This window comes from Triturus cristatus, chromosome 6, assembly GCF_964204655.1.
Source record: "Triturus cristatus chromosome 6, aTriCri1.1, whole genome shotgun sequence".
Lineage (NCBI taxonomy): Eukaryota > Metazoa > Chordata > Amphibia > Caudata > Salamandridae > Triturus > Triturus cristatus.
In genome coordinates this window covers 1316059498-1316086369 of record NC_140589.1, presented here as the reverse complement: position 1 = coordinate 1316086369, position 26872 = coordinate 1316059498, and the positions used below count along the sequence as shown (strand labels likewise).

At 45.8% G+C, this 26872-nt stretch overlaps 1 protein-coding gene across 1 annotated transcript in view; it reads left to right on the top strand.

Annotated features, from left to right (window-relative positions):
- LOC146821360 (uncharacterized) overlaps window positions 1-26872 on the top strand; it is a 450624-nt gene that overhangs the window by 31793 nt on the left and 391959 nt on the right. Inside the window, exon 2 of the mRNA XM_085609832.1 lies at window positions 23529-23655. Coding sequence (XP_085465958.1) covers window positions 23529-23655 — 127 coding nt within the window. The remainder of the gene's footprint in view (window positions 1-23528; window positions 23656-26872) is intronic.

The following is a 26872-nucleotide window of genomic DNA, read 5'->3' as shown; positions in this document are numbered from 1 at the left end:
CAGCTGGCAGTAGGCTGAGGTCTGAGGTGTGGGCCCTGGATTGCCCTCCTGAGTGCCGGTGTTTCCCTCCTGCCTCCGTACTGTTTCTGCCTGGTTTAAGGAGGTGAGAGCTGGGCGTGGGGGATTCCGGAAGAACGTCGCATTTCAGGGCGATTCACTACTGCTCTGGCTTGCATGCAGGAGTTGCCTGATCCTCCTGATCTGCCTACCGGATTGCTGTTGACATGCAAGCCCGGTCTATGCTTTGACTCTTGCTGGGCTTGCTTGGTTGGTGTGGTGTTCCCTAGCCCTTTTGTATACATTGAGGGACACCCATTTTGTTTATCTTTGTTGTTGCTATTGGGCATCCATTTTATCCTCTTGTCACGGAAACTGAAGAGGGGTGCCCCCCCTCCCCGGTCTATATGCTCGGCTGGGCATAGAATGAGAAATAGGCTGGCTCCACCCTCTGCGTTTGGTGGCCAACTTGGAGTGGGCATGTTGACATTATCCCACACACCTGGTTTAGGAATTATCCTTTTAACACCATCCGTGTTCTACTGATAAGACATTTCCCATTGGCCAATAGGATAATTTCAGCCTTGCATATGTACTACCCAGGATATCAAACACTCTTGGCATCTGATTGGTCCCTCATGATCTTGCACTAAACGCCGTGCGCTCATTACCTACTGGAATCATTCCAATTTCTCCACAGTGGGAGGGGCCTGGCTTAGTTGGCCATATTTCCTCATATCTTGAGGTGGTTATTTCCTTAAAGGTCGTGAAATGCTTGTCTGAACTGCCTTCCATATAAAGATGCATTCTCATCTCAAGCACTACCTCCAAGTAATCGCGACCTGGCTTCCTGTCTTTTTGTCCTGGATAGTCTGGTTGCTTGGGTCTTGGTATTCCCCAATGAACCCGAGGGCTCGTTGCTAGCTAAGTTGATTCTACTGCACACCCCTCCCTCACTCCAGGAATCTCTCCGTCTGATTTTACATTGAACTCCCTCGACAAGTACCCTACTTCTGCCCTGACTCCTGGCATACCTTTTGCCCCCTGGGCTGGAGCCGGCATCTGACTAGAATCTTGGCTTACCGACGCCTCCTTTGTTTGGCGACATGACGTGTGTAGTTATGGTTCCTAAACCTTCAAAACTCATCCTCCCAACCTGGAGCCGGCTGGCCAGAATGCTTTCCGAATCACATACCCCCCCCCCCCCCAACCTGGCAAAAAATGCTGCAAAAAAACTTCAAACACAGACTATTGAAAACCCATCTGGAAACACTTCTCTTGGACCCCGTCTTCTTCATCAGAAAGGGTGTTACCATAAAAGATGATTTCATCTTATACACTAAACGTCATACTCAATGACAGAAGGCCATGTTCTCTCTGCTCAAGATCTCCACTACCTCAAAAACTCCACATGGTCTCAGATTGACGGTTGCGTCCTTCAGAGCTGAAGCCACCATATCCCTTTACAAAAATGTTACCATCCTTTTACAAGCTTCAGATTGCAATCTAGTGGTATTTGACAAAGTTTTCCCCACCATCCGGAATGCAGTGGCTAACTCCACCTCCACCCCTCTTGGGGGGGGCTGGCCTCCCAGCAGTCCCCCAGTCTTCGCAAAGTCAATCTCCTACCTCCCCACTTTCTTCCTCTGTCCCTAGTTCTGCTCTGAAGGGCCCCCCTCTAGCTATCTCAACTCATAATAACCATTCCCCCTCAATGCCCGCTTTGACTGAGCCGCGTCAGCACAGTCATCACTCTAGTCCACCTGCTCCCCCCACACTGTTAGCTAGCTCTAACTCCCCATGGTCCTCGCTCACAGCACTGCCCCGTTTCTCCCCAGGATCCCTTTACCCAGTCTAATCCTGCTCCCACCGGCCTCTAGTCCCCCCAGCAGGCAGCTCCATTTTCCAGAACCCCTCCCCTCGGAACACTTTCTCTCACCACCTGCCATACTTTCCCCAGCCCCCACTAGCTCTTTACCGCTGCAGGGCCCTATGAACATTTCCTCCCTTTACACTCTTCTCTGGAAGTCCAACTTAACGAGATCGCACCTGGCCTACAACAACTTAAGGCAGAGGTTAGTAGCTTATTGCATTTCTCTAAGGAGCTGTCAGCTAACTCTAGACTAAGTTGCTCCATTACGAACAATCACCATCTCTGCCCCATCCCAGCTAGTGGGTCTACCTTCCTCCCTTCCCCCCCCCTTATACTCGGCGGTCACATCCCGCTTCTCCAACACATATAGTTGGGCCTCCGCCCCACACCCCAATGATCCATCTCGCCCCTCCAGATGTAGAGACTCCCTGTCTGATAAGGATATTCATTCTCTCCTTCCTTCTTATGATCCGGCACATCCCTCTATCGTATCAAACGGGCATCAAATTGAACCCATCCTCTCTGATCCCTACAGGCAACCTAGGCCAAACACCAGATCTTTAAACGAGAACAACCTCACGAGAATCACCACCACTCTACCTGCACCAACGGACACCAACATAAGACTCAAATGTGTGCTCCTAAACTGCAGATTGGCTGTTAAACATGCAGCAGACATTTCCGACCTCATCCATGACCAGGATCTTGACCTTGTTATGTTGACGGAAACCTGATTAAATGACTCTGCTGCTCCCAATTATGTTATCATTGGGTTGGACAGAACTACTGGTCAAGGCGGAGGCATTGCATGTTTACATTGGAGTAATCTAACAGTGAAGGTACTACATGCCGACCTCCTGCCATCTTGTGAATACCTTTGTATTGAAGTGACTGGTTGCAACAATCACTCATACAAAGTGCACACATTCTATCACCGTCCTCGCGACAACCTTCCCTTCATAGAACAGATCATAGACATCATCTCGGCAAATGCTGATTTCCATGGCACTCAGATCTTCCTGGGAGATTTCAATCTCCACTGGAACGATGGAAATGATGTGGTGGTCAGTAGCCTTAAATCCTTCCTCCTTGACCTAAACCTAATACACATTTGTAACAGTCCCACTCATTTCATAGAAGCTACCTTAGATCTTGTCAATGGTAAACCCAACTCCATCCTATTGGAGTCTATCCTCCCCTGTGATTGGACCGGCCACTTCGGTATCACCTTCCTCATCTTGGTTTCAGTAAGAGCAAGTGGAGCCCAGACTAAGAACCCAAAACAGATGAAAAGATGTCTACGGAAAATCAACTCACAAGATCTGACTGCCCTCTGTGATAACATCCTGCCCCCTCCCGTTAACATGTCGGATGTTCATGACCTTACCGCCCACTATAACCATGCAATGCTTAATGTACTAGACTCGGTTGCACCATTACAGCTTAAAAAAATGTCCGCCAAAATCTCCAAACCATGGTTCAATGATAGTCTTAATTCCGAAAGAAGAAATTTAAGACTTGCAGAAAGGCTGTGGCGATCCTATCCCTCCCTGGAACATCTCCACCATCTGAGATCCCTGAGGAGCATTTACAATAAGCACATCATATGCTCGAAGGCCATCTTTTTCAGAACTCAACTAGACCAAGCAAAAAAAGTCCAAAAAAACTGTTCAAACTCAGTCTGAAGTCTCAAGCTAATAGTCATCCTAATCTCCCACCACTGGGTCAAGGATCTCTACCGAACTGTGAAGATTTAGCTGATTTCTTCTCGGATAAGTCCACTAAGATTGAAACTGAATTACACTCTACCCTTGAGCTCCTGTCGATCAGTCCATAGAACACCCTCTGTCCCCCTGTTGTGGAATCATCCCCTGCGCAGCCCTACCTCCCCATAAACAATGCTTCTTGGAGCCTATTCCAACCCACTGATGAACTCATTATACGCAAAATGCTGTTGACTTTGAAACTCTCTAATCATTACAATGACCCTCTACCATCGAACCTTTTCCCGGAAGTTAGATCCTCCTTACTAACACTCTGGACTACGATCGTCATTGCATCACTTAGGCATGGCGCTATTCCGGACTGTCTAAAATCGGGTCAAGTTACCCCGATTCTAAAGAAACCATCTGCTGATCCCATGGATCTTCATAACTTTCGCCCAATATCTAACTTCCCCACCTTGGCAAGCTCCTTGAGAAATGTGTGCTCGCCCAACTCTGTAACCACATCGATCATTTCCAACTCCTGGACCAATGCCAATCTGGATTCCGCGCAGGTCATAGTACAGAGTCTGCGCTGACCCACATTGTAGATGATGTGCTAAGAATGTTGGACCATCAAGTACGCCATGATGTTCCCAGCCAAACTACGGGTAGAAGCAAACGGCAAATCGTGGTTTTTCACCCGACCGGAGGAGGCTTGGGAATGGTTGGACGGGTGGTGCAAAGTAGAGAAGAAAAGGCATAAGACGCCCTCGGCGGCGGATGCGGAGGAGGACTGGCGCCAACACCGACGCCCCGGGGCGCATGCCGAATCGACCCATCAGGAGACGGAGGAAGGGTGCCAATCGGGCGCCGGGTGAGACTGGTAATGGTTAGCCGATCTAGCCCTGGGTGCTTGAGGGTTGCTGGGACAGGTGACATTGGAGCTAAGCGGCCCGGTGGGGAGGGACCTTCTTGTTCGGGGCTGCATGGGGGTGGCCTCTAGCAGACTCATGGGGGACATAATCATCATAGACTTGCGGGGTTGAACCTACCGCGGCCGCTACGTTCCCCGGCAAATTAGAGGGATGCCCGCCAGAGAGGGACAGGCCTGCTCCTCGTGAGCCGGGGCTGGCACTGATTTAAAAGGTTTATGGCAACGATGGTACAAGGAGATCAGGTGGGGGGGGGGGTTCGGGCCTGAATCGCTTTATACTGACTGAGCCGGGGTGGAGGGTGGGTAGGGGAGGAGGAGTGCATACCTGATCGTAGTCTGCAAAGGGAGTGGGGTTATTTGCGTTCCCTAGATTTGTTCATGGGGGGGGGGGCGACAGGCACTCTGCAAGTTGGGGGGGGCGGGCAGTTCTGGGTCCGCGATGCAGGGAAGCAGGGAGGGGGGTTTGTTTCTATGGTATGCGTTACGGGGGTGTTTGGTCAGTTGGGGGGGAGGTGGGAGGGGGGGTGGGTCGGTGGTAAGGAACGACGGTTGCATCCGTTTTGAAATTAGTGGGTGTTTTGTTCAATTGACAGCTGAAATTAATCTAGGTCTAAATGGTACAAGGGGATGTCCAGTTGACACGCAGTTCACTTTACGAATGGAATTCAGCCGTCATAGGCCCCCGATGGAGGCAGACCAGACACGACTCGACACATATGGCAGTGGTGAAAGGGCTTAGACTAGTAATCTGGAACGTTAATGGGTTGGGGGACAAGATCAAAAGGGGGGTGGTGTTGCAGTATGTCCATCGTCAGGAGCTAGATTTGGTACTCCTACAGGAGACCCATCTACATGGCAATTCGTGCAGGGTCTTGGATAAGCGGGGTTATCGCATGATGGCGCACTCGGGCTTCACTTCTGGCTCTAGAGGGGTAGGCATACTCCTGAGGAAAAACTGTCCCTACATCCACCACAGGACTTGGACGGATCAGTTAGGGAGATTTGTAGCGTGCACTGGCAGTTGGGAGGGTAGAGTTCTCAATCTTGTCTCCGTGTATGTACCACCTGGCATGCACGCGCACAACATTGTCTGACGTAGCAAAGCTGCTTCTCGACCTCCCTTTAGCCATTCTGTTGGTAGGGGGAGACTTCAACTTGACTATGGACGGATTGGTGGACAGATTACCCCCCCCCTATACTTGATCCGGCATGAGGTTCCCAGCTGCGCCAATTTGCTGAGGCCCTGGGGCTGGTGGATGTCTGGAGGTGGACGCATGTAAGGGATACGCACTTCACATTTCAGTCGGGGGTCCACAGGAGTCAATCACGACTTGATTACCTATTTACGCACGCACATCACGCCCAGGACTTTTCGGACACGCGGTGCTTGGCTGGGGGTATCTCGGACCACTCCCCGGTGGGTACGGTCCTGGGGGGGCGGCACCCGCCGCAGCCAGGCCCTATACGGATACCACCGTGGGTATTTAAGGTCCCTAACATCAGGGAGTCTCTACGGGCAGATACGGCACACTATTTTGCAGAAAACACCTGGTCGGTCACATCTGCTGTAACATTATGGGGAGCATATGGAGCGGTCATCAAGGGGAGGGCACTGTCGGCAATGGCTGGCCATAGGGCCGAGCGCCGTTGGAGGGCTCAGGAGATGGAGGCTGACATCCTACGGCTCGAAGGGGTGACCTCCCTGGACTCAGGGGACGACACTCAACATCTATTGAACATAAACCGACAAGACTACAAGCGCCTCTTACTGGAATATGCAAGCAGGAGACTGTTGGCCAGCCGACATAGGATCTATGAGCAGGGGGAGCGTACTGGGAAACTGTTGGCTTGGCTGGAGCGAAGGGAACAGGCATCGCGGTGGGTGCGTGCGCTCAGGGGGACTGGTGGTACCTAGGTAACTGATCCGCGAGAGATTGCGGAAACATTTGCCCGACAATACGCATTGGTCTATGCAGCACCAGCGGCCTCCCAGGCGGCTTGGGCGGCTGATCTCCTGGCCACTATTGAGGTCATGGGTCTGTCTGAACAGGATAGTAGGACACTCGAGGCTGAGTTGTCCATCGAGGAGGTCCATAAAGCCATACTAGATGTCCGGTCCGGAAAAGCGGCTGGCCCTAACTGCATCCCGGTGGAGTTGCTTAAGGCTTCGGCCTCTTTGTTGGCACCCCACCTGCTCAGCCTCTATAATGAAAGCCGTGAGCTTGCCCTGCAGCCAGAGGAGGTCCGCGAGGCCGCTATTGTGGTCATTCACAAACCCGGTAAATCAGCGGAGGAGTGTCAGTCATACAGGCCTATCCCTCTCATTGCCATTGAGGCCAAGATTTTGGCCAAGCTACTGGCGAACCGACTGCTCCCTTTTCTGCCCGATTTGATCCATCCGGACCAGTCTGGTTTCATGCCTGGGCGGAATACGGCGCGCAATCTGCGTCGGGTCAACGCGGTGATCGGACGGGTGCATACCCTTGAGGAGGAGGCCATACTGCTGGCGCTTGATGCGCGTATGGCATTTGACACCGTGGCATGGGAATACCTATTCGCTGACCTGGACCGAATGGGATCGGTCCTAATTACAAGAGTTGGATTCGGCTGCTATACTCGCAATCTAGGGCGCACGTCTTGGTAAATAACCATTGTTCCTCCTCCTTCCCCCTTGGGCGGGGCACCAGGCAGGGATGCCCACTGTCGCCCCTGCTTTTCGCTATGGTTCTGGAGCCATTGGCAGTGTGGATAAGGGGGGACCCCGAGATAAGAGGCATGAGGTGGACGGCGGAACACGAGGACCGTATATCGTTATATGCCGACGACATCTTGATGTACCTCGCCTCCCCCGCTCGTTCGCTCCGTCGGGTACTTCACATCTTCCATATCTTCGGGGAGCACTCGGGGTACCAAATAAACTAGTCTAAGTCTCAGATGTACTCCCTCTGGGGAGAACCTCCCCTGAGTCCTAGAGGTTACACCATCCCAGCGGCCCGCCAGGGTTTCCTCTACTTGGGAATATTCATCACCAAAGACGTGGCGTTGTCCTTTGAAAGGAATCTTCAGGGGGTACTGCGGCGGTTTAGTGCGGATGTGGCACATTGGAAGACCCTCCCTCTCACCTTATTGGGGAAGGCGTCCCTATTCAAGATGCTTGCTCTGCCCCGTTTCTTGTGTGCGCTACAGAATACGCCTCATCCGGTTCCCAACTCCTATTTTTCGCAGATCGAGGCCGTGGTTCGCGACTTGCTGTGGGACAACAAGTCGCCCCGTATCGCAATGGCTAAACTAACCATGGGATGGTATGATGGGGAAATTGGTTTGCCAGATCTGCGTCGGTATTACCAGGCCTTGCAACTGACGACCATAAATAGCTGGGTGTTCGGGAGACACGATGATCCGAGCTTCCGCACGGACCACTGGCTGTTGGGAAAAGGGGGATATAACAGAGCCCTATACACCAATCACAGGAAGGTGGGATTGACAGGCCCGACGGCGCGTGCGGTGGAGGTGTGGCATGGGGTGCAGAATCAGATGGGATGGAGGGGGCGCCTGACGAAGGCGACCCCACTGTGGGAACCGGACATATTAGGGAGACTCAGTAGATATGCGGGATTCGACAAATGGGAATTGATCGGAATCTCTAGGGTGAGTGATGTGTGGGTAAAAGGGAGAAAGGCATCTTTCCCGGAGCTTCAGGCAAAGTACCAGTTGGCCCCAACGGAGGGATTTCCTTACCTTCAAATTAGCCATGCTCGGCCTAAGGACGCACCTCTTCCAGACTCCTCTCCCCTGGAGGATAGGCTCTTGTTGGACCCTATGAACCGTAAGGCCATATCCCTCACGTACAAGAAGCTGACTAACAATAGAGGTGACCCTATGATTAAGCTCAGAGCGGCCTGGGAGGCTGATCTCGGGGTCCTGCCTGACGACGACTGGCGAGATGCACTGGCCTCGCCCAGGGAAGTGGCTATCCCAAGCGTCTTCGGTTGGTACAGCTTAAAGTCCTACACATTGTATACTTTGATTCTGTCTTGTTGTACAAACTCCATAGGCGACCAGACCCGCGGTGCCTCAGGCGGTGCGCGCAGATTGGCACATTCTTTCGCATCCTTTGGGACTGCCCCCGCATACAGGAATACTGGGTCAAGGTTACCAGGCAAATGGCTAGGGCTTGTGGGAAGACAATACGGCCAACACCCGCACTGTGTCTGCTTAACATCTGGGTAGAGACAGACTTCACGCGAATTGAGCAAGAGTGGGCCTCAGGGGGATGGTGTGTAGCTAAAAGGAACGTGGCACAGCGGTGGGGAGTAGGTTCCACGCCGACCATGGTGGACTGGGCTAAGGATATGGATCATGCCATGCTTGCAGAGAAAACGGTGTTCAAAGAGAGGGGGTGCCCACGGAAATGGGATCACAAGTGGAGAAACTGGAATAAACATAGAGGGAACATCTGTATCTCTCCGACGATTGAACTTAGGAAAGAGAGACAGCTTATACTGGGTAGGGAAGCACAGGATCAGTAACACACTGAGGAAAGAGTGACAGCTAATACTTGGAGGGGCTACACGGGATCAGAAACACACGGAGGGGAGGGCCCCGATAGACCGTGGGACAGGAGGTCTCCAAGCCCAGGGGAAGGTCACACAAACATGGGCCGCGGGGGTCGTTTGTCGTACTAGGGGTCGCAGTGATATTGGTGTATTATGTGAGGAGGGGGGCTGAGGAAGAGTGGTAATGGTAAAGGTGGACATCTCCGCAGTGTCAATATATCTGTCTATACTGCTGTCTTGGTTACAAATAAAAAGTGTTTTAAAAAAAAAAAAAGAATGTTGGACCATAATGAGGGGTGCCTTCTGATCCTTCTCGACCTTTCGTCAGCATTCGATACTGTCAAACACGAAAACCTAACTGACCTCCTGGAACACAGGATGGGTTGTCTGGGCCTGTACTTAACTGGTTCTCCTCTTTCCTTCACAACAGATCCCAAAGCTTCAAGGTGAACCAATCTCTGTCTCATCCAGCACCGGTTACTCTGGGGTTTCCTCAAGGTTCAGCACTTTCTCCCATGCTCTTTAACTTGTTCATGGAGCCTCTGACTGAAATTTTGAAGTCATCCAGCATTCACTATCACATGTATGTGGATGATACCCAACTATACCTGAAGATCGCCTCCCCCAAGGACATTCAATCCCTCAACTTAGTCCTGCTGGAAACACAAAGCTGGCTGACACATAACCACCTGAAGCTTAATGCTCTAAAAACTGAGTTACTCCTAATCTCACCCCACAAACAATCTCCGGACATGGACCAATGGCTGAATCAGCTGACTGCCCTCAACTGTAGACCTCACCTCTCTGGGTATCATATTAGACAAAAGCGTGAACATGCAGAAGCACATCAGTTCCCTCAGCAAAGGAGCGAATTTCCAACTCAGCATCCTCAGAGAACTCAAACCCTAACTCCCTGCTCCTGACCTAAAGGTTGCAGTACAAGCTTTAGGGATTTCAAAGCTGGGCTATGGTAGTGCAACGCTATGTGGCTTGCCCAGAGTGAAGAAGGCTCCTCCTAGGGTTGCCCTCAATTCTGCGGCTAGGCTCATAACTGGCACAAAAAAAGTCAACCATATTTCTCCAGACTTGCTATCCCTTAATTGGCTTCCTTATGAAGCTCGGATACAGCTAAAAATTGCATGCATGGCACACGAAGCCATCCACTACAAGACTCCGCTGTACCTCGCTCAGAACTTGGAGCTCTCATGTGGTTCGAGAGCCTCCAGAAGCACCAGCACCCTATTGCTCAAACCACAAAAATTCAAGAAAAAAAAGACCTACAATCGTGCCTTCTCAGGTATGGCTCCTAGGATCTGGAACTCCCTTCCCCCTGAAGTCAGTACGAGCCCTTCCACGTTCCTCTTCAAGAAAGAAGCCAAAGGGCTCCTAATGAAGAAATGTTTGCCTCAGTCTGGCCTCTCTATCTGATGCTGGGACCACAACCGCACATTCGTGGCCCGGTTGCCTGGCTCACGAGAATGTTTCGGGCATTTTATGACTGTGAATTTTTCGCTTTGTTTATTCTGTTTTGACATTTTATGACTGTGAATTTTTCACCTTGTTTACTCTGTTTTGTTTTATGTGTACCCTCTTGATACATATACTGTAAAGCGCTCTGATACTCTCGGTGGTCATGTTCGTGCTATATAATACCTTCTAAATAAATAAATAAAATGTAGTGAAATGCTCCATCGTGTGATTCCACAGACCTCTATACCCATATTATACAACTTGTACCTGTAGGGAGACTTGTACAATATCTCATTCCCTGTGGCGATCCGTGTATAGTGGCTGATCTATGTTACAACGACTAGTCCCAAACAAGCATTTGCAATGCAATAGGTCTCGCATTTACGCGAGTTTGAGCTATTGCCCTTGCAAATGACAATAACTTTTATTCTTGTTTTCGTTTGTAAAACATAAATAAAAGGCAGTGTTATTTACAATGCCAATAGCTTAAACTCGCGTAAATGCGAGGCCTATTGCATTGCAAATGCTTGATTTTTTTTTAGAGAAACAAAACATTTTTTGCTGGTCAAACCCTTCAGCATAATCAGAGCTCCAGGGTTTATTTTTTTCAGGCATACACTACGCCATTCGAGTTAAAACCTGTTAGCTGGAAGGACATCTAGAGAGCTCTGCTCTCCCTTTTCAAGGCAGCATAACATTGAAGGCTAGGAATAGGCCAATCACATGACATTTTAAATGACTCAATGGCTTTGTACACAACTTGTAACTGTTCTTTATTTTAAATATGTTTGCAGCTCACAAACATGGGCCTTTTTTAACCTGCCTAATATTCAGGTGTATCTCTAAAAATGATTTGCCAATGCCATTTGGAGGCAAGGAATACACCCAGTACGCCCAAATTTAAAGAACAGAATAGGCACGTATACTGCTTTTTGCCATAAATATTAGAAAACTATTGAAAGCTAGCAGTGTTTGATTATCTTGGTTGGTATGAAGATTTGTTTAGCCCTGCTGCAGCCATAAGGCAATCCACTCACAAGCTGTGATCCTACATAATGCAATGACTACATTAAAGAAAGACCTGCTCCTTTCAGCTACCATGATGAGCGGCCAGAGGAATGTAAAAATGTTTTTAGACACACAGATCATGCTACAAAATGGAAATACTTAGGAGTAATTAAAATCTACTGCTGTCCGGGGCCAGCTCTGAGGCACAACCTTCACAGGTTGAGAGGAAAGTCGTTTATTACATGCAGAAATGTTTCACGTGGTACTGTGACTTTAAATTCTTAAATAATTAACAACCCGTTTCCCCTGGTACCACAGCAAAGTAAATACATATTCATGCTTGCTTGGAAAAATATTTGAAACTAAACACATTGGCTCACAATGTCAAAGGGAGTATGAGAGACAACGGAACAGATATGCATAAACGTTTAGTTAAATCGTAAAGCTTCTGTTCGCTTAACGTCTTAAGTCGAACTATGTAACAATGAAAACTAAATAAGTGACCGGTTTAAAAAATGGTAAAGAATATATACTGGCAAGCCGTTTTAACGGCATCTTCACAAGTTGTGATTCTGTCACATTGCTGATACATTTATAGAATGCCTCCGTGTGCGGATGGTCACGACGCTATCATGCGTCGATATTATTTGACAGCGTACTGACAAAAGATGTATAAATTTTTCATTTAGTTGGACTGAGCAAGAAACACCTACGCACTCTTCAAAGCTTCAAACTAGAATGTAACATAAAGAGCTCTCTGTACAGTTGGTACACAGAGGATGGCCACCTCCCTCCAGGTCATGCACAGTTTCCAATCCTGACCTTTTGTATGAGAGTCTAATGCATTGTGGGTGTTGTGGTCTTATTTTGCTTCAATTTAATTAATTAGACTTACACACCTGAAATCAATGATTTGAAGGTTATTAGGCGGCAACCCAAAGGGCGCAGCAGACAGGGGGAGAGAATGTGGCCTAAGGCGTAGGGCAGTCTCGGCAGGTACGCTCAACATTTTGTGATTCTGGGCAAATCTCTTAATCTCCCCGTGCCTAACATAATGAATGCGTATGTAAGGTAACTGGTGCTCATGTAAAGCGCTCTGATACCTCCGGGTCTAGTTAGCGCTACATAAAACTCCACACAAAAAAACAGATTCCATGGAGTGAATTGGGATTATAAATGGGTAACAAGGGCGGAGTAATTTGATGATGGGGTGAAGGCAGGGGCCCCTCTAGGCACAGGACACTGGATAGGGGGGCACCTGCTGAGGACCGCCGTTGCCCTCAGCAGCTTTGACGTGTGAGTAGCTCCCCTGGCTGGGCTGTGACCAAAAGCTCCTTGTTTCTTGTGTGCCTGCTGCTCTGTGAACACGTTTATCTTCCAGCCAGCATGAGCATCCGAAGAACAGAGCTCTGGGGGTATTGTAAGTGCAGCTTCGTTGCACGTGTTAACTTCAGACTATTTTGGGAGCTTGTAATTATTTGACCTGACCTCATGCCCCTGACCCGGTTGCTCCTAGTCTTGCAGTGTATCAGGTGTTTGACTTGACTGCAAGCTGGTTCATTGTCAGTTACATTATCTTTGTGATGACTTCATTTACAGAAAGATGAAAAACACTAAAATTACCAATGTAACGAGCCCAGCACAAACAAGAGGATTTACGACAACTGCGCAGTCGGGAGGCGGGACAGTGACGTCTCTATGGAGAGAATGCGTTAAATGCATTCTCAGAGGCGACGTAGAGGGAGCGGTTCGTTGAGCGAAAACACTAAGAACAAGCTTCCTGCAGTGGATTCTCTCTTGCTCCTCCGAGGTAGCTGTGGAGGACGACATCTTACTAGCTGATCACGGAGGCACCGGCAGTCCAGAAGGCAAACACAGCACCGGTTTACAAGTCCAACAAGACGAGCCCAGCGGAGCGTGGCGCGCGCGCTTGGGGGCGTGTGCGCATCTCAGAAGCACGTCCACAGACCCCGATCGCTGCGCGTGCCCCGGTCTGTCTCCCTTGAGAGGCATCACGGTAACAATAGTTCTCGTTGGCGGCAGCGCTTTGCGCTGCAACGCCAGCGAGACCTAAAAACAATATTTCTTAAACTTGCTACATATTTATTTTCTCCACTTGGTGTTTATGAGGTCAATCCACCTGAGATGTAAGCCAAATGTAGCACGTCATCATAGGGCAGAAGGTAATGCTTTAAAGCCTCGAGGTCCTTAAACTGTTGCTGTAAATATGGCCGCTTCATTTTCAGCGATTGGGGGTGATTGTTCTATTGCATAATACCCTCAATAAATCTCCATTGAAACTTTGAAAATAATACATCACATAACATTCAGATCACTTGTAATTTTTTGTGCCAATAAAGCAGTGCTCTGGTCCATGCACCGGCAGGGGATTGCTCCATAAACCAATATTTTATTTATTGCATTGCTCTTGGGCACATCTGCACCCCAACGTTTACTTTATGCTACTATAACTGTTATGGGAGTGATTCACTGGAAACTGTTGGATCACCATAACTCAAGAGCTGGATATTATCCCGGCAGTGCAAATTTAGCTGTTACCCCTTCGATTTCGAGAAATACATTAACATTATTAACCTGGATAACTTCAACATATCAGCAGCCGGCTGGACATTGTTTTTTACTTACCTCGCTTGGTGAAGGTCCACTCACAGGTTTGGGGGCTGTGGGGAACCGTTGGGACAAGAGCGAAGCTTCAAGGCAATGCTGACATAGACACTGAACCTGCAGTGCCTACAACCTTGTCCGTCCGCTCTTCAGCTCCTGGCTGCCAGTGCCAGTGAAACACATTCACCGGAGGTCAAGTGATGGTGTGCAAACAGTCCTGCATTACCTGCGGTGCGGTAAGCAGACACTTCAAACATGCTGAGTGTCTTCAAAAGTCCTGATGACAAACTGTGCAGACTCGATTTCTCAGCTTTCCTCCTGCCTGCAGGCTCTACCCCACCCTTTCCCAACTCGTCACAGAGAAGGACCCTCGTGAGACCTACCCCCCTGTGATGAGTTGGGAGAGGGTGGGATGACCATGCTCTCCACTCCCTGTTTGACGTCAAACCCCAGCGCTACAGGGCTTCAGTCTAAAATGCCTTGGGCTAAGTTTATCCCTATGTCATCAGGGAGAGGAGACTGGTCCTTAAGACTATGTCTTTGCAGAGCTGATGACCTCACAGGCCTCAGGGCCGTGAGATCGTCAGCCTGGCAAATACTGTAGACTCTGGGCCCACCCACGGGCAGCAGGTTTAGGGAGTACATCAGCGTCACTGGCAGTGTGTCATGACTCATCACAGCAACAGCAGCCACGGCCCCAAGCAAGAGGTGTGTGGGCATTTTTATTTTTTACGCGGATTTATAGAGTTTGCTTTCAATTTGGCAAGGACCCATCCTGTTGGGTGAAAGTACAGGGGGCGGAGCCCCAACGCCCTCACTCAGAAGCTGCTGCTGTTGTGCACAGCACCATTGATAACATAGGAAAGGTACACCTCCTAAAAAACGGATATGCCAAAATCAGCACTGAATCAGCATAAGCAGTTGCTGTGCGTGCTCCTGTTACAGTGCATACTGGAAGAAGCTCAGTGTATGAAAAGTAGTAGCACCATACAAACCTGAAAACTAATATTTACCCCCTCCTTACAGTAATCTTTTTGACACAGAACCAAGCATGAAACAAAACAGCCCTGAAGTAAGAGTCGTACCACATATGCTGCTTATCACACGTAGATTTAATCTGTTCTCTTCATCACCCACAGCATGAAGCGTCCATCCGGTTCAGAGGTCTAACAGCAACTGACACTTGCATTTGAATCCTTACCAGTGTCTGCTCCATGCGCAAGTCTAAATTAAAACATAGCAAATGTAAAATACCATTTACCAAACAGCACAGCACATGAGACGTGCGCGAGAAGCCTGTTGAATATTTTACCGAATTACATCACCTTACACCCCTTGAAACAAAAAGAAATAATAAAAATAATAAACGAAAATCAAACCACATAAACCATACTTGTGTACTATTTGTTACCTAATAAAGTCATTTAATTGTTTAGGAACCCTTCTGACTCGTGAACCATTCGCACTTCCCAACTACCTCATCCACACTACCTGAAACAGTCTTACCCTCCACATTAGATTGCAACCAATGTGCTCAATCTTGGTCATCCAAGTAGCACCTCTTCTGCTGCATGATGTTGGCCTTCTCCGGCGTAACCTTCACTAGTTGTCTCTTGTTCCACCAACCTTTACCCACAGCAAATGCTGCCCCATTGCTGACTTTACTGACCTGCTGTGTCATGGAAAACTTAGACTCCCCTTTCCTGACTTTGAGCGGGTTTCTTCATTAAAACCCAGTCGCCAACTGACATGTCCCTGCCCCTAAGGTGACACTTCTTGTCAAAATTATCTTTCATAGCAATTTGCTTCAAGGCAACCTTAGAAGATACTTTTTTAGTACTAAATTTATCACTTTTGGTCACATTTTTCATTTCAGTCAACCATGAAGGGAACAAAGACGTTTGTACTTTCCTGCCCCTTAACAGAGCAAATAGAGTAACCCCCGTGGTGCCGTGTGGCAACCTATTGTAATTCCACACCTTCTGTTCAATGATTTCACTTACATCCAACCCTGAAGCAATGACAGTCTGTAAACCCTCTTTCATCACTTTATTACCACGCTCCACTAGACCATTCGAAGTAGGCGAGTATAATGCAACTTTGATATTTTTTCTATCTTGTGCGCTCATGAATTTACACATTGGTTCTGACACGAAATGTGTGCCCTTATCCATGACAATGACAATGACTTTGGGAGCACCTTCAGTTAAAAATATTTCACTCCGGGACTCAATGTTTGTATCCGTGTCTGGTGTTTCCACAAACCTATAGTACATCCATTTCGAGTAATAATCAACAGTTAGAATTAAGTACCTCGTATCTGAGGGCAATACTGTATATGGACCTGAGAAGTCCCAACCAACCTTCTCTGATATCATACTCGGCAATTGAGTTGGATGCAATGGAGTCTGTACCGTTTTACAATGTTTATCTGACAGTAAACAAACATCTTGGCCTGACTATCAAATGCTGTTTTACCTTCATGCCAGTCTTTGTGGAACCAAGATGACCGTGTTGTGCTTTATTTATGATTGCATTATGCAAATCAATAGGTCGGACAAAATGATCACCACAAAGTACCATGTTATTTTCCATAGATAACTCCTATGCTATCTGTGCAAACATTTTCAAGTCCCCACTTAAGTACCTTGATTCTGGCTATTTGTGAGTAATCTACTCGATCACCTTAATCAGAGTCTGATCCTCCCTGCAAGACTCCATCCAGTCCTTTTCAGTTATTACTAACTCATACTATGAAACGGGATCCACCAAAGCTACGCACTAAATGTCATTAACATGCGAATCATCCTCATTATCATCTTTCATAAGGATTCTGGAAAAACAATCAGGCCGGGAATTTTTTTCCCCCGGGAGGTGCTTGATCTCAAAATTGTATTCTTAAAGCTTAGACACCAATCTCATGAGTCTGGCAAACATGTTATTGCTACTAACCTTGCTAAATAAATAAACCAGTGGCTTGTGGTCTGTATAGAATTCAAACCTACGTCCCCAAATGTACTTTTTGCACTGCCCAAACACATGCAAGTGCTCCCCGTTCAATCGTTCTGTACTGACATTCAAATTGTTTGAGTACCCTTGATGCAAACGCCACAGTCTGCTCACAACCGCCCACCATCTGGCTGAGTACAGCACCCAGTCCGTGCATGCTGGCATCAACAGTTATAAGTGACGTGCAATCCTCACAGAATGCATGCAGAGCTTGTGCCGTTATGATAAACTCCTTCCTACTTTCTAATGACCATTTAAACACCTGGCCCTTCCTGAGTAGGATGCGTAGTGGGTCAACCGTTTGAGCATAATTCGGCACAAACCTGGCATAGTACTCTGCCAACCCAAGAAATGATCGGAGAGTATCCTTATCTGTGGGTCATTAATGATGACAGTACATAATGGACTTTTACCTAACTTGGTTCCTTTATCACAGTCTAGCGTTAGAACCATGTTACTGAGGAAATCTGTACATGTATCGACCTCCACATCAACTCTGCCAACCCTTACCAGCTTCTTATTACTCCTGCAAACATTCTAAAAATTACCTAATTTTTTTACAAACTAAGTAACGTTTGTTAACAGCTGGACAGTCAGCAAAATTGCTCATTTGACTTTTGGGACCGCATCTGTAACAAAAAGCGGTCGATTTTCTTTGTTCATAAACTTTGCCGGTTTTACTTTCGTGTTGACCATACATAGTGATTCATCCTGATCCAAGTCTGCAGAAGAAACCATACTGACACCAGTGACGGAATCCACTTGCATGGCTTTGATAGAGATAGCTGGCCTTTCAATACTAAGTGCAAAATCAGTAACTTCAGATAGTGACGGATTTTTGCAGCTCAGTAACCTCTCTTGAATTTTCCGTGACACACAATTAAATACAAATTGATCCATAATGTAGTCATCCAACATAGGGCCAAAACCGCACGTAGTTGCGAATACCCAGAGCGCTGAAATGTATTCCTCTATCTTTTCATCACCCATTTGCTTTTGTTTATAAAAATTATGGCCTTCCAAAATAATGTTAGGTTCGTCTGAAAGTGTTTCCTCAGTCTTGCTATTGCCTCCAAATACACATTCCATTGCCTATCACCAGACTGTGCTTGAGGAGGAGGTATCGGTGGAAGGCTATAAAAAATGCTGCTGGGCTGCTTGCCCCAGGCTCCCAAATAACATGGTAAGCCTGCGACCAGGACTGTATCCCGTTGCATCAATGGCTACCAAATGGTTCTCCAACAGTCTGAACCATTGTGACCATATGATAGCCGGTTTCCCTGGCTTACTTAGAAATTATTGCGGCTGAGTGATCTGATGTGGAGTTGTCATGACTTTGTATAAAGTGTTCAACACTGCGCTTTAAAAGGTCCCAAAAGAAAGATTCCTGGGAGCAATTAAGTGCTATGTTAGGGAAAGAAGTCAAACAAACCATAATCCTCAACCCCCTACCAGGCGTTTTAGGGCTAAAATAAGTGCCGCAGTAAAGCTAATTAGATTACCTCCTGGATATCAGCTGCTGCTGTTAACCAATGCTGTCTGCATGCAGATAACTTGACCAATAGGGCAACTAAACAGTCCAACAAGGTGCTTAATACTCCGTTGTGAATCCTTCTGTATTTTCGACCATAACCAAAATGGCCGCCATGTTCAGCATGATGACTTCGGCAGGAGTAGGACGTGCCTGCTGGGCACGGTTAATTATGCGCATGATAACGCATGGGTGCTCATGCCATATCAAACCACGAAGCACCTCCAGGCTCCTAACCAAACACAAGCATTGGCATAGCCAATAGGTCTCGCCTTTGGGACCTTAGAAGTGTTTAGCCATGCAACAGTTGCTGTTGTTGCACCAAGGATATTGTGCTGCATAACTAAACACTTATAAGGTCCCAAAAGCAAGACCTATTGGCTATGCCAATGCTTGTTTTTCTTTTCGAGTGACAGGCTAGCTAAAATGGTTTACGTTGTTTGACCACATCAGAGTGACTCTGTGTTTAGCTAGAGACCATATTGTGGCAGTTCGACAGCTCACCAAATTGACCGACATAACCTGGTTTTGTGATGGTAATTCCTTCAGCCAACCTCATTTGCAGACATCCACATACCTTGAGGGAAAGTAAATGACCCAGAGAGAGAAAAACAATTATTTTTTTAAATATACTTTTTTAGTTACTTAAAAATACAAATAATGATGCATGCTATTCTTGGTAGCGTTTCAGCTTTGTTCCATTTTACCTTCAAATTTTGATTATGATTTGTAGTGTTTTAGTGCGCTGTGTAACAAATTCTGCCACAGCTATATAAAAAATCTTCAAATCAATTTTTCGAAACCTTGGCATTGTGGTGGCACCAGATGTTTGGGTTTGAATTAATATCCATCTCTACGCAGAAAGTTCTAATGTTTCATGGAGTTAGCCTGGTGAAGGCAGACACAGAATTTTTACATTTCTTAAATAACGCAATCCCAGAGATTCCTCCACTAGGGTCAAAAGAGATGAATTATGTAAATTATATATAATCCCAACATGCAAGAACGATTTTTTCCTGGGAACCATGCTTGAAAAGACTGTCAAGTTCAGTGTTTTCCTACAGCGGTGTATCAAGCATGCTCGGAATAAGCGTGAGGCCATCTCAGTCAGTGACACGAGTCACCTCGGCCATCTGTACCTCACCTGCTGTACCTGGAAGCTCCGACACGACACGCAGCGCAGTACTTGGAAAGTTTGAGGCATTCTTTCTGTGAACATAAATTAGTAAGGCTAATGCTAGTCCAAACTAGCAACTGCTCGTACCGCTGCTTTGTTTTCAATTCCGATTTCCCACTTTTATAACTATTCCCGCCTAAACGTATTAAGTACACAGACGCCAACGACGTTTAATACTATTTGCTCAGCTGCCATCATGGAACGGGATAAAGACATCAACATCGGGACATCTTAGAATCTGAAAGTTTCTCCTGAAAGCGATATGGTGTTCGTTTCACACTCGCTCTGTAGAAGTAAGGAGTGATCTTAAAGGGCTGATGGTCCGCTAGTACACACGACGACATGTTAAAGCTGGAGTGTCGCTAGAAGCGCCCAGACAACACAGTTTATAATGGGTGTCATCTTGAAGAGGGAACTACTGCCCGATGTTCTCATTCTAAAGACCCTGGAATGTAGCACGCTAGGTCAACCGGCGAGAAAGTTAAACACAAGCATTGGCCGCACTGCTGTGAAATTAACGCCGCGCGGCCATGAAAGAGAAAGTGAGCCACACGGGGTAACATGGAAGCGGGGGGGGGAAGGGGCGGTGAGTGCTGAAGCAACACAGGGAAGGGTGAGGGGGTGGATGTGAGAAGCAACATGCAGGCTGGCAAATGGTGTGCACTTTCGCGGCCGCTTTGATGTTCTCAGTGGCCGCGCGGCTCACTAAGAACTTCAAAACCGCGAAAGTGATCAGGCAGGCTGACAAATGCGCCTGGCGCACATGCACTGTATTTGGAGGCCTGAAAAGCACTAGTCTGCAATTCCAAATCCCCGCTTACTAAAGCTCTCGCCAGAGCAGCGCTAAAGCGCTGGCTCAGGCGAGACCTAATAAAATAGCTCCGCTCACCAGTACGTCAGGTATGAGCGCACCGGACACCGCTTCTAAATCCACTTGTTTCGAGGCGGCACTTGCTCTCCTGTGCCTCCGCCATGCTCTCCCGGCGAGGTCGCTCGAATGATTGAACACAAACTGCGTGGGATATGACAGTGGGTGATGATCATCCTGATAGTCGCCAAATGAAGTAAGAGTTGTACAACATGTGCTGCTTATCACACTGAGATTTAATCTGTACTCTTCATCACCGACAGCATGAAACATCCATCATGTTCGGCGTTCGAACAGCAACTGACACTTGCCATTTGAATCCTTACCAGTGTCCGCTCCATGCACAAGTCTAAATTAAAACATAACATAGGTAAAATACTATTTACCAAACAGAACAGCGCATGAGACGTGCGCGAGAAGCATGTCCAATACATTACCATATTACAAGCCCTATGCTAAGCACTAACTGCATGTTTTTCCTGTACACTGGAGCCCCACACATAGCATCATTACACAGAAAAAAAAACATGTTGTCAGGAGCCGTAGACAGCAGCCTTGTGGCTCTTTCCAGTCACTGAAGTACCAACGAAATGTGCAGAAAGCACCTTCTAAGATAATAGATTTATATGTATCTAAGACATTTGCAATAAAAGAGAACACCAAAGAACCTCTGCCATCTAGCCATTAACATAAACAATATAGCTTATGTATTTAACTGGTAACAGGAGCTAAAACCCTGGTCAGTCAGCCCTAACATGACTTCTTCATTGTCAAACATGATGTCAGGTGAATTTCGTGATGGGGAATTATTGCACAATAGCCGGCCCAAAATAGCACTAAGACCCAGGGAGACTGTTTGACCTAGTATAATAAACTCCAAATCTAATTATTTCTTAACTTGCATTGATTCCCACTCCTCCTCTTTTTTGCCATTCTTATTTAGTGTAAAGAGAATACTCTACTGCAATTGAAATTTCTTGTAAATTATCTGTGTGTTTTTTTTCTGATTTCAGTAAGATGTTGTGGTAACCTAGCAATATGGGAAATACCTCTCCTCGATATGTGGTCCAAAAAAAATAGATTTATCGGGTCTGGTATTGTAGGATTACAAACTGGCATGGAGAGAAGCCTTCACTATTCTAAAGCAATTCCTACATTTTTCTTTCAGATTGTCAGCTGTAACAATTTTTTTCCCTGTAAAGTTTTATTGCACAGTCCTTGTCCCTGGTTTGTTGTTTCTGACCTACAGCCTGGAAAAGGGATACCCTGTTAAAAGGGCTAAAGAGAGTCCCAAAGCAGGTTTCAAGTAAGCAAGAGATAGAGAGAGAGGGAGGAGATTGGGCAGTAGAGGAGTAAACTGTGCGGTTTCATAAAGAACAGGGCTTAAAACTCAGTATTTCAGATGTGATCAAGCAACACCACAATTTGGTGGCTGTAGTCCTACGTACTTCTAGAGTGCAGTTGTGTAATAAAGACCTCCTCAGTGCAGGGTGGCCCGAGCTCCAGGGGGCCCCCTAAGCACAGTACCCTAGCCTGAGAGCTCCTGAATGAGTCCGGAGGGTTCTCCCCATGTACTTTGCAAGAGAGGGCCCCTCAAGTTTCGTTATGCCACTGCCAGTGTGGTGTTTTAATTTCCCTGTAAGGCAGGTCGGTCAAAAAGTCAAGTGTTTCTAGGGTTCTGTTTCACATGTTAGACCTCCTCGGGTCATTTGATTGCATCATGGTGTGCCTGTATGCCATGTAGTGCGGGCGTTAGCATTCCTGGAGAGCAATATTGTGGAAAAGTGTTCTGGGACGAGGAGCAGAGTAGTGTCCCTACGATTTTGATGAAACTGTAGGACAAGCACCGAAGCACCAATAAAATTCCAAAAACTAATGGTCCATACTGCAACATTAAATCTAACTTTGCTCCAACTGAATCAGCTATGATGCTTGCCAGTTGAGAACTGATAACACCACCATAAGCCGTCTGTTGTATATATAATACCAAAGCAACAGGCCCTAAATCAGCCCTCATCACACTTCGGATCATTTCAGTTCAAAAGATAGGGCATCATTGTTTCTATTTTGTGGAAGTACTATTAGAACATTGGAATGGTGAGCCTTGTTATAGGCCCTCGACTTTGACTCAGGCCTTTAACGCTGGAGCATGCCTTTAATGCCCGGTAGAGCCTGCTACGTCGGGCTCTTAAGACTATATTCTGCGTTTAGTAATGCTGTATTCATTCAATGGAATTCTTTTATATGGTCTGTACTGTAATAATTTTTTAATGATTCATTTCGAATGTTTCCGAAACAGAACAGACAAAAGAATTTAAATTCTAACTGAAGTTACAATTATGGAGATTGAAAAAAGGATAAGCTACATTTATTAGGCAAAGGAATGTATGTATTTGCTCACTAGCTTCTAACACCACGAAAGTCTCTTCCACTGCCCGTTGAAGCAGTCATTAGCTAACAACTGATGATCCGATTATTTTTATATTTTTTCTTATCAGCCATACTTATGAAAATAAAAAATATTTGCTAGTTTTTATGTATCTGCAGCCACTCAAAATAAACCCATAAACTTATGATGGGCCAGAGTTGTACTGCTGTGAGAGACAAGGATTGATATTGGATAGTTTATATTTTAATTATACTATTTTTAAGTTTGAATTAACATATGCTGTACACAATAAAAGGGTTCCTGGCTGCCATGGGACACCTCATACCACATAGTTATTGCTTTAACCACAGTTCTTCAGTTAATTGTGTTCGCTTTGCTCTTCGAGGCACAGGTTACGTTGCATGATGTCGCTGCCTATTTCTCTGAAGAGGAGTGGAAGCTTTTACAAGAATGGCAGAAGGAACTTTACAAGAATGTGATGAATGAAATTCACCAGGCTTTGATTTCTCTGGGTAAGTTTATATTTCTTATCGCTGTAGTGTTTGTCCATAAAATTGAATTGGCAGAAAAATCTGAACAGGTCTATTCTAGACATTTTTAGTTCTGGCGTTAGCCAAGGCCTTTAGTTTTTTCGAAAAAATCCTTTAACAGTACATAAATATATACAGGCCTTTAACTCGGGCCTCTTTCTCCATTGGTCTGTTGTATTACTTTTAGATTTTGCTTCCACCCTCCACACTATACAGCATCAGATAATGGGTAAGCCAACTTAATCCACTGGCTCTCCTCTCTGGGAGTGACAGGATTATACCCTGTAACTTTAAAAGTAGTCTACTTCATTATAAGGCGCTAATGTGTTCTTTGTTTTCAAAAAAACTTCTTTTCCTTTTTTCAATAAAATTTGAAGGGCCCTGTAGCTCCACAGACACTTCTACGAGGCCCTTACTACCATCTGCAGTCCACCATATCTTGCCTGGGCACTGCGAGCAGCATCCATCTTTAAGAGAGCTATAAAACCATTCACAAATACCCACCCTTGTCTCAGCAAGCATGGGCAACTATCGAATAATATTTTTTATTATACTTTAGTAAAAAACATTTAAAAATGGCCACACGTGCAGTTATGCACCAGAATGTGTGGCTTTCTCTGAATGTTTTTTCTTACACTTTATCACAAAAAAGTTCAAAGTTGGCTTTGTGTGCATGCACCCACATTTGTAGCCATCTTGCAATAGTTTTAGACAAAGTATAACAATTCCATTCCAAGATATCTGCCCACGTGTCTTCATGTCTACACATGCGGCCATTTTTCAATGTTTTTTGTTATACTTTACCAAAAATCATTCAAAGATAACAAACATTGGCAAATCCACTAGCTCAGCAGCCCATGCCGTCCTATTGGCTGCACCTGTGCCTGTTATAAATGTATTTTGTTATAACTACATATGTAAAGTAAAGGAACACACTGTGTCCTCTTCTCATTATGTTTTACATTTCCCCCAGAAGGCTTAAAAAAGAGTCCAAGAAAAAAGCCTTTAGTGTCCATCTAGACTTTAATATACAGATGAGTTTCATTACCATTTTTATTTCATTTGCTCAGTACTTTACACAAAAGTACAGTACAAAAACTATGCAATCAATATTCAAATGTTTAAAATGCTAAATAGAATAAGGCACAGTGTTCATTGTTGAGCAGGAGACTGCCTTAAAGCCTATGAGAGTAAAACTATATTAGATATCGATCATATTGAGAATTGTGAGAGGCAACATGGCTAATAAGAGAGATGGAATTAAGAAACATGAGGACAATGAATAGAATAGTCTGTAAGGATGGAAGAACAGAAGGAGTAATCAAAAGGGCCAGGAGAGTGTGACAAAGATCAGGCCTGTGCTGGGTCTGGAGAAGCAGTGGACTGATGCATTGATTCCAGAGGTCTGTTTTTGACGCTATGGTCCATGGCTCAAAACCTGGTGGATCCACTCAGCATTTTAGTCTTCATCCAAAATGGGTCCCGTTGAGTTAGGTAACAATACACATCTGTAGCTCTCAATTATGCCGGGGTCCTCCTTGTGGGTAAAGGTGCACCATGCATCTGTGCAAACACAAGGAGATGATGGATGGAGTACCAAAACTTTTCAGACACTCACCCCCAATCACAGATCTGAGTTGAATTGATCATCGTTATTTAGGTCACTTCGGCACCCTAGTTCAGACCCAGCTATATGCAAATCAGTCTTGAACCTATTCCTCTTAGGAACAGTCCAGCCCGAACTGCCAAGCCATGTCTTCCCTGGACCGGAAATAAGCATCCTGGGACCTGTTTCGGGGTAACATCTCTACATCTGTTACATTATGTTTATTATGACAGCAGGAAGGCATATCCAAAAAAGAAACCGGTAACTAGTAAAGAGTCTAGGTTTAAGGATAAGCTGAAGAGGCAGCGTACAACAAGTAAGGAGCCTAATATAAGACAGAAAGCAATAAGGAACGTCTTGTTGGAAAGAATGACAACCCTAATGCCAGTGGTAAGTGGAAATACTGTACATTCCTGACAGGAAAGATGCTCCAGATTATGAAAACCACTGCTCTCACAGTTCACCACTGTTAATTCTTTGAGGTGATTAATTTATTCCATTAAGGAAGTAACCCGCGATCGGGCACCAACAGAACACAGACGTGATACTGTGGCAGAAGATCACTATATGGGACCTAAAAAGCTGGAAAAATCTTAATCAGCGGATACATTTATGGTGCTGCATTAACCCTGTCCTAAGTCAAATTAAGACTACGACCCCCTCATTGACTAATGAAATGTTTGGACAGATAAAAAGATTGATGTAAAGGAATGAAGGAATAAAGGAAGGAATAACCAGCTCATCAATATACTGGGGATTTTATACATTGGAAGAGATTTATCACCCAATTTCTGAAATAAGCCTATATGCCTTATATAATCAATTAGTGAACAACTTAGATTTTTTTCAAATAAGCTTGTCCTGAAGAAGGTTGGGTTCCATCAACACAAGTCCACCGAAACGCTACGTCAACAACTTATTTTACTGTTTTTTTATTGTCATTTGCATTTGTTTTATGTTTTTGTAGAGAGTCACAGTGAAAGTCATTTTATGATTAGTGCTTTTTATGAATACAATTTACAATAGGAAGAAAAGGGATATGAGGCCTTCTGCTTTTAATATGAGATTTGTTGACAGACTAAAAACTGGTTGATGGAATTGCAATACTGTTTATCCAACGTATAGAAATAACCCTTGTGATCTCTTTTATAATATTGCTGATATTTTTAAATGTATTATATTCAGTGGCGGCTGGTGACATTTGAAAGTGGTGCGGCGTAAAATGGTTGTCATACTGCACCGTAGCGAGTGAGCCTGGCAAGCGAGCCTGAACAACCTAAGGGGAGATAGGGGGGTGTTCTCCCCCCGAGAAAATTTTGAAAAAAGAGTGGACAAATGGTGCATTTTCAAGCAAATTTGAGAAAGCAGGAAGGTTAATAAAGCAATTGTGAAAGTGCAGTTATTACATTAATAAAGAGATGTCATATAACATAGGTAGCTGCTTATTCAGTATAACCACAGACTTCGAGATACAATGCATTGATGAGTTTCTCACATATGTTTTTTTTTTAACAAACAACTAAAGAAATCAGATACCAGTCTCGTTTCCTCTGATGCACCTTTGTTTCTCAATCATGAATTCCCCATTAAGAG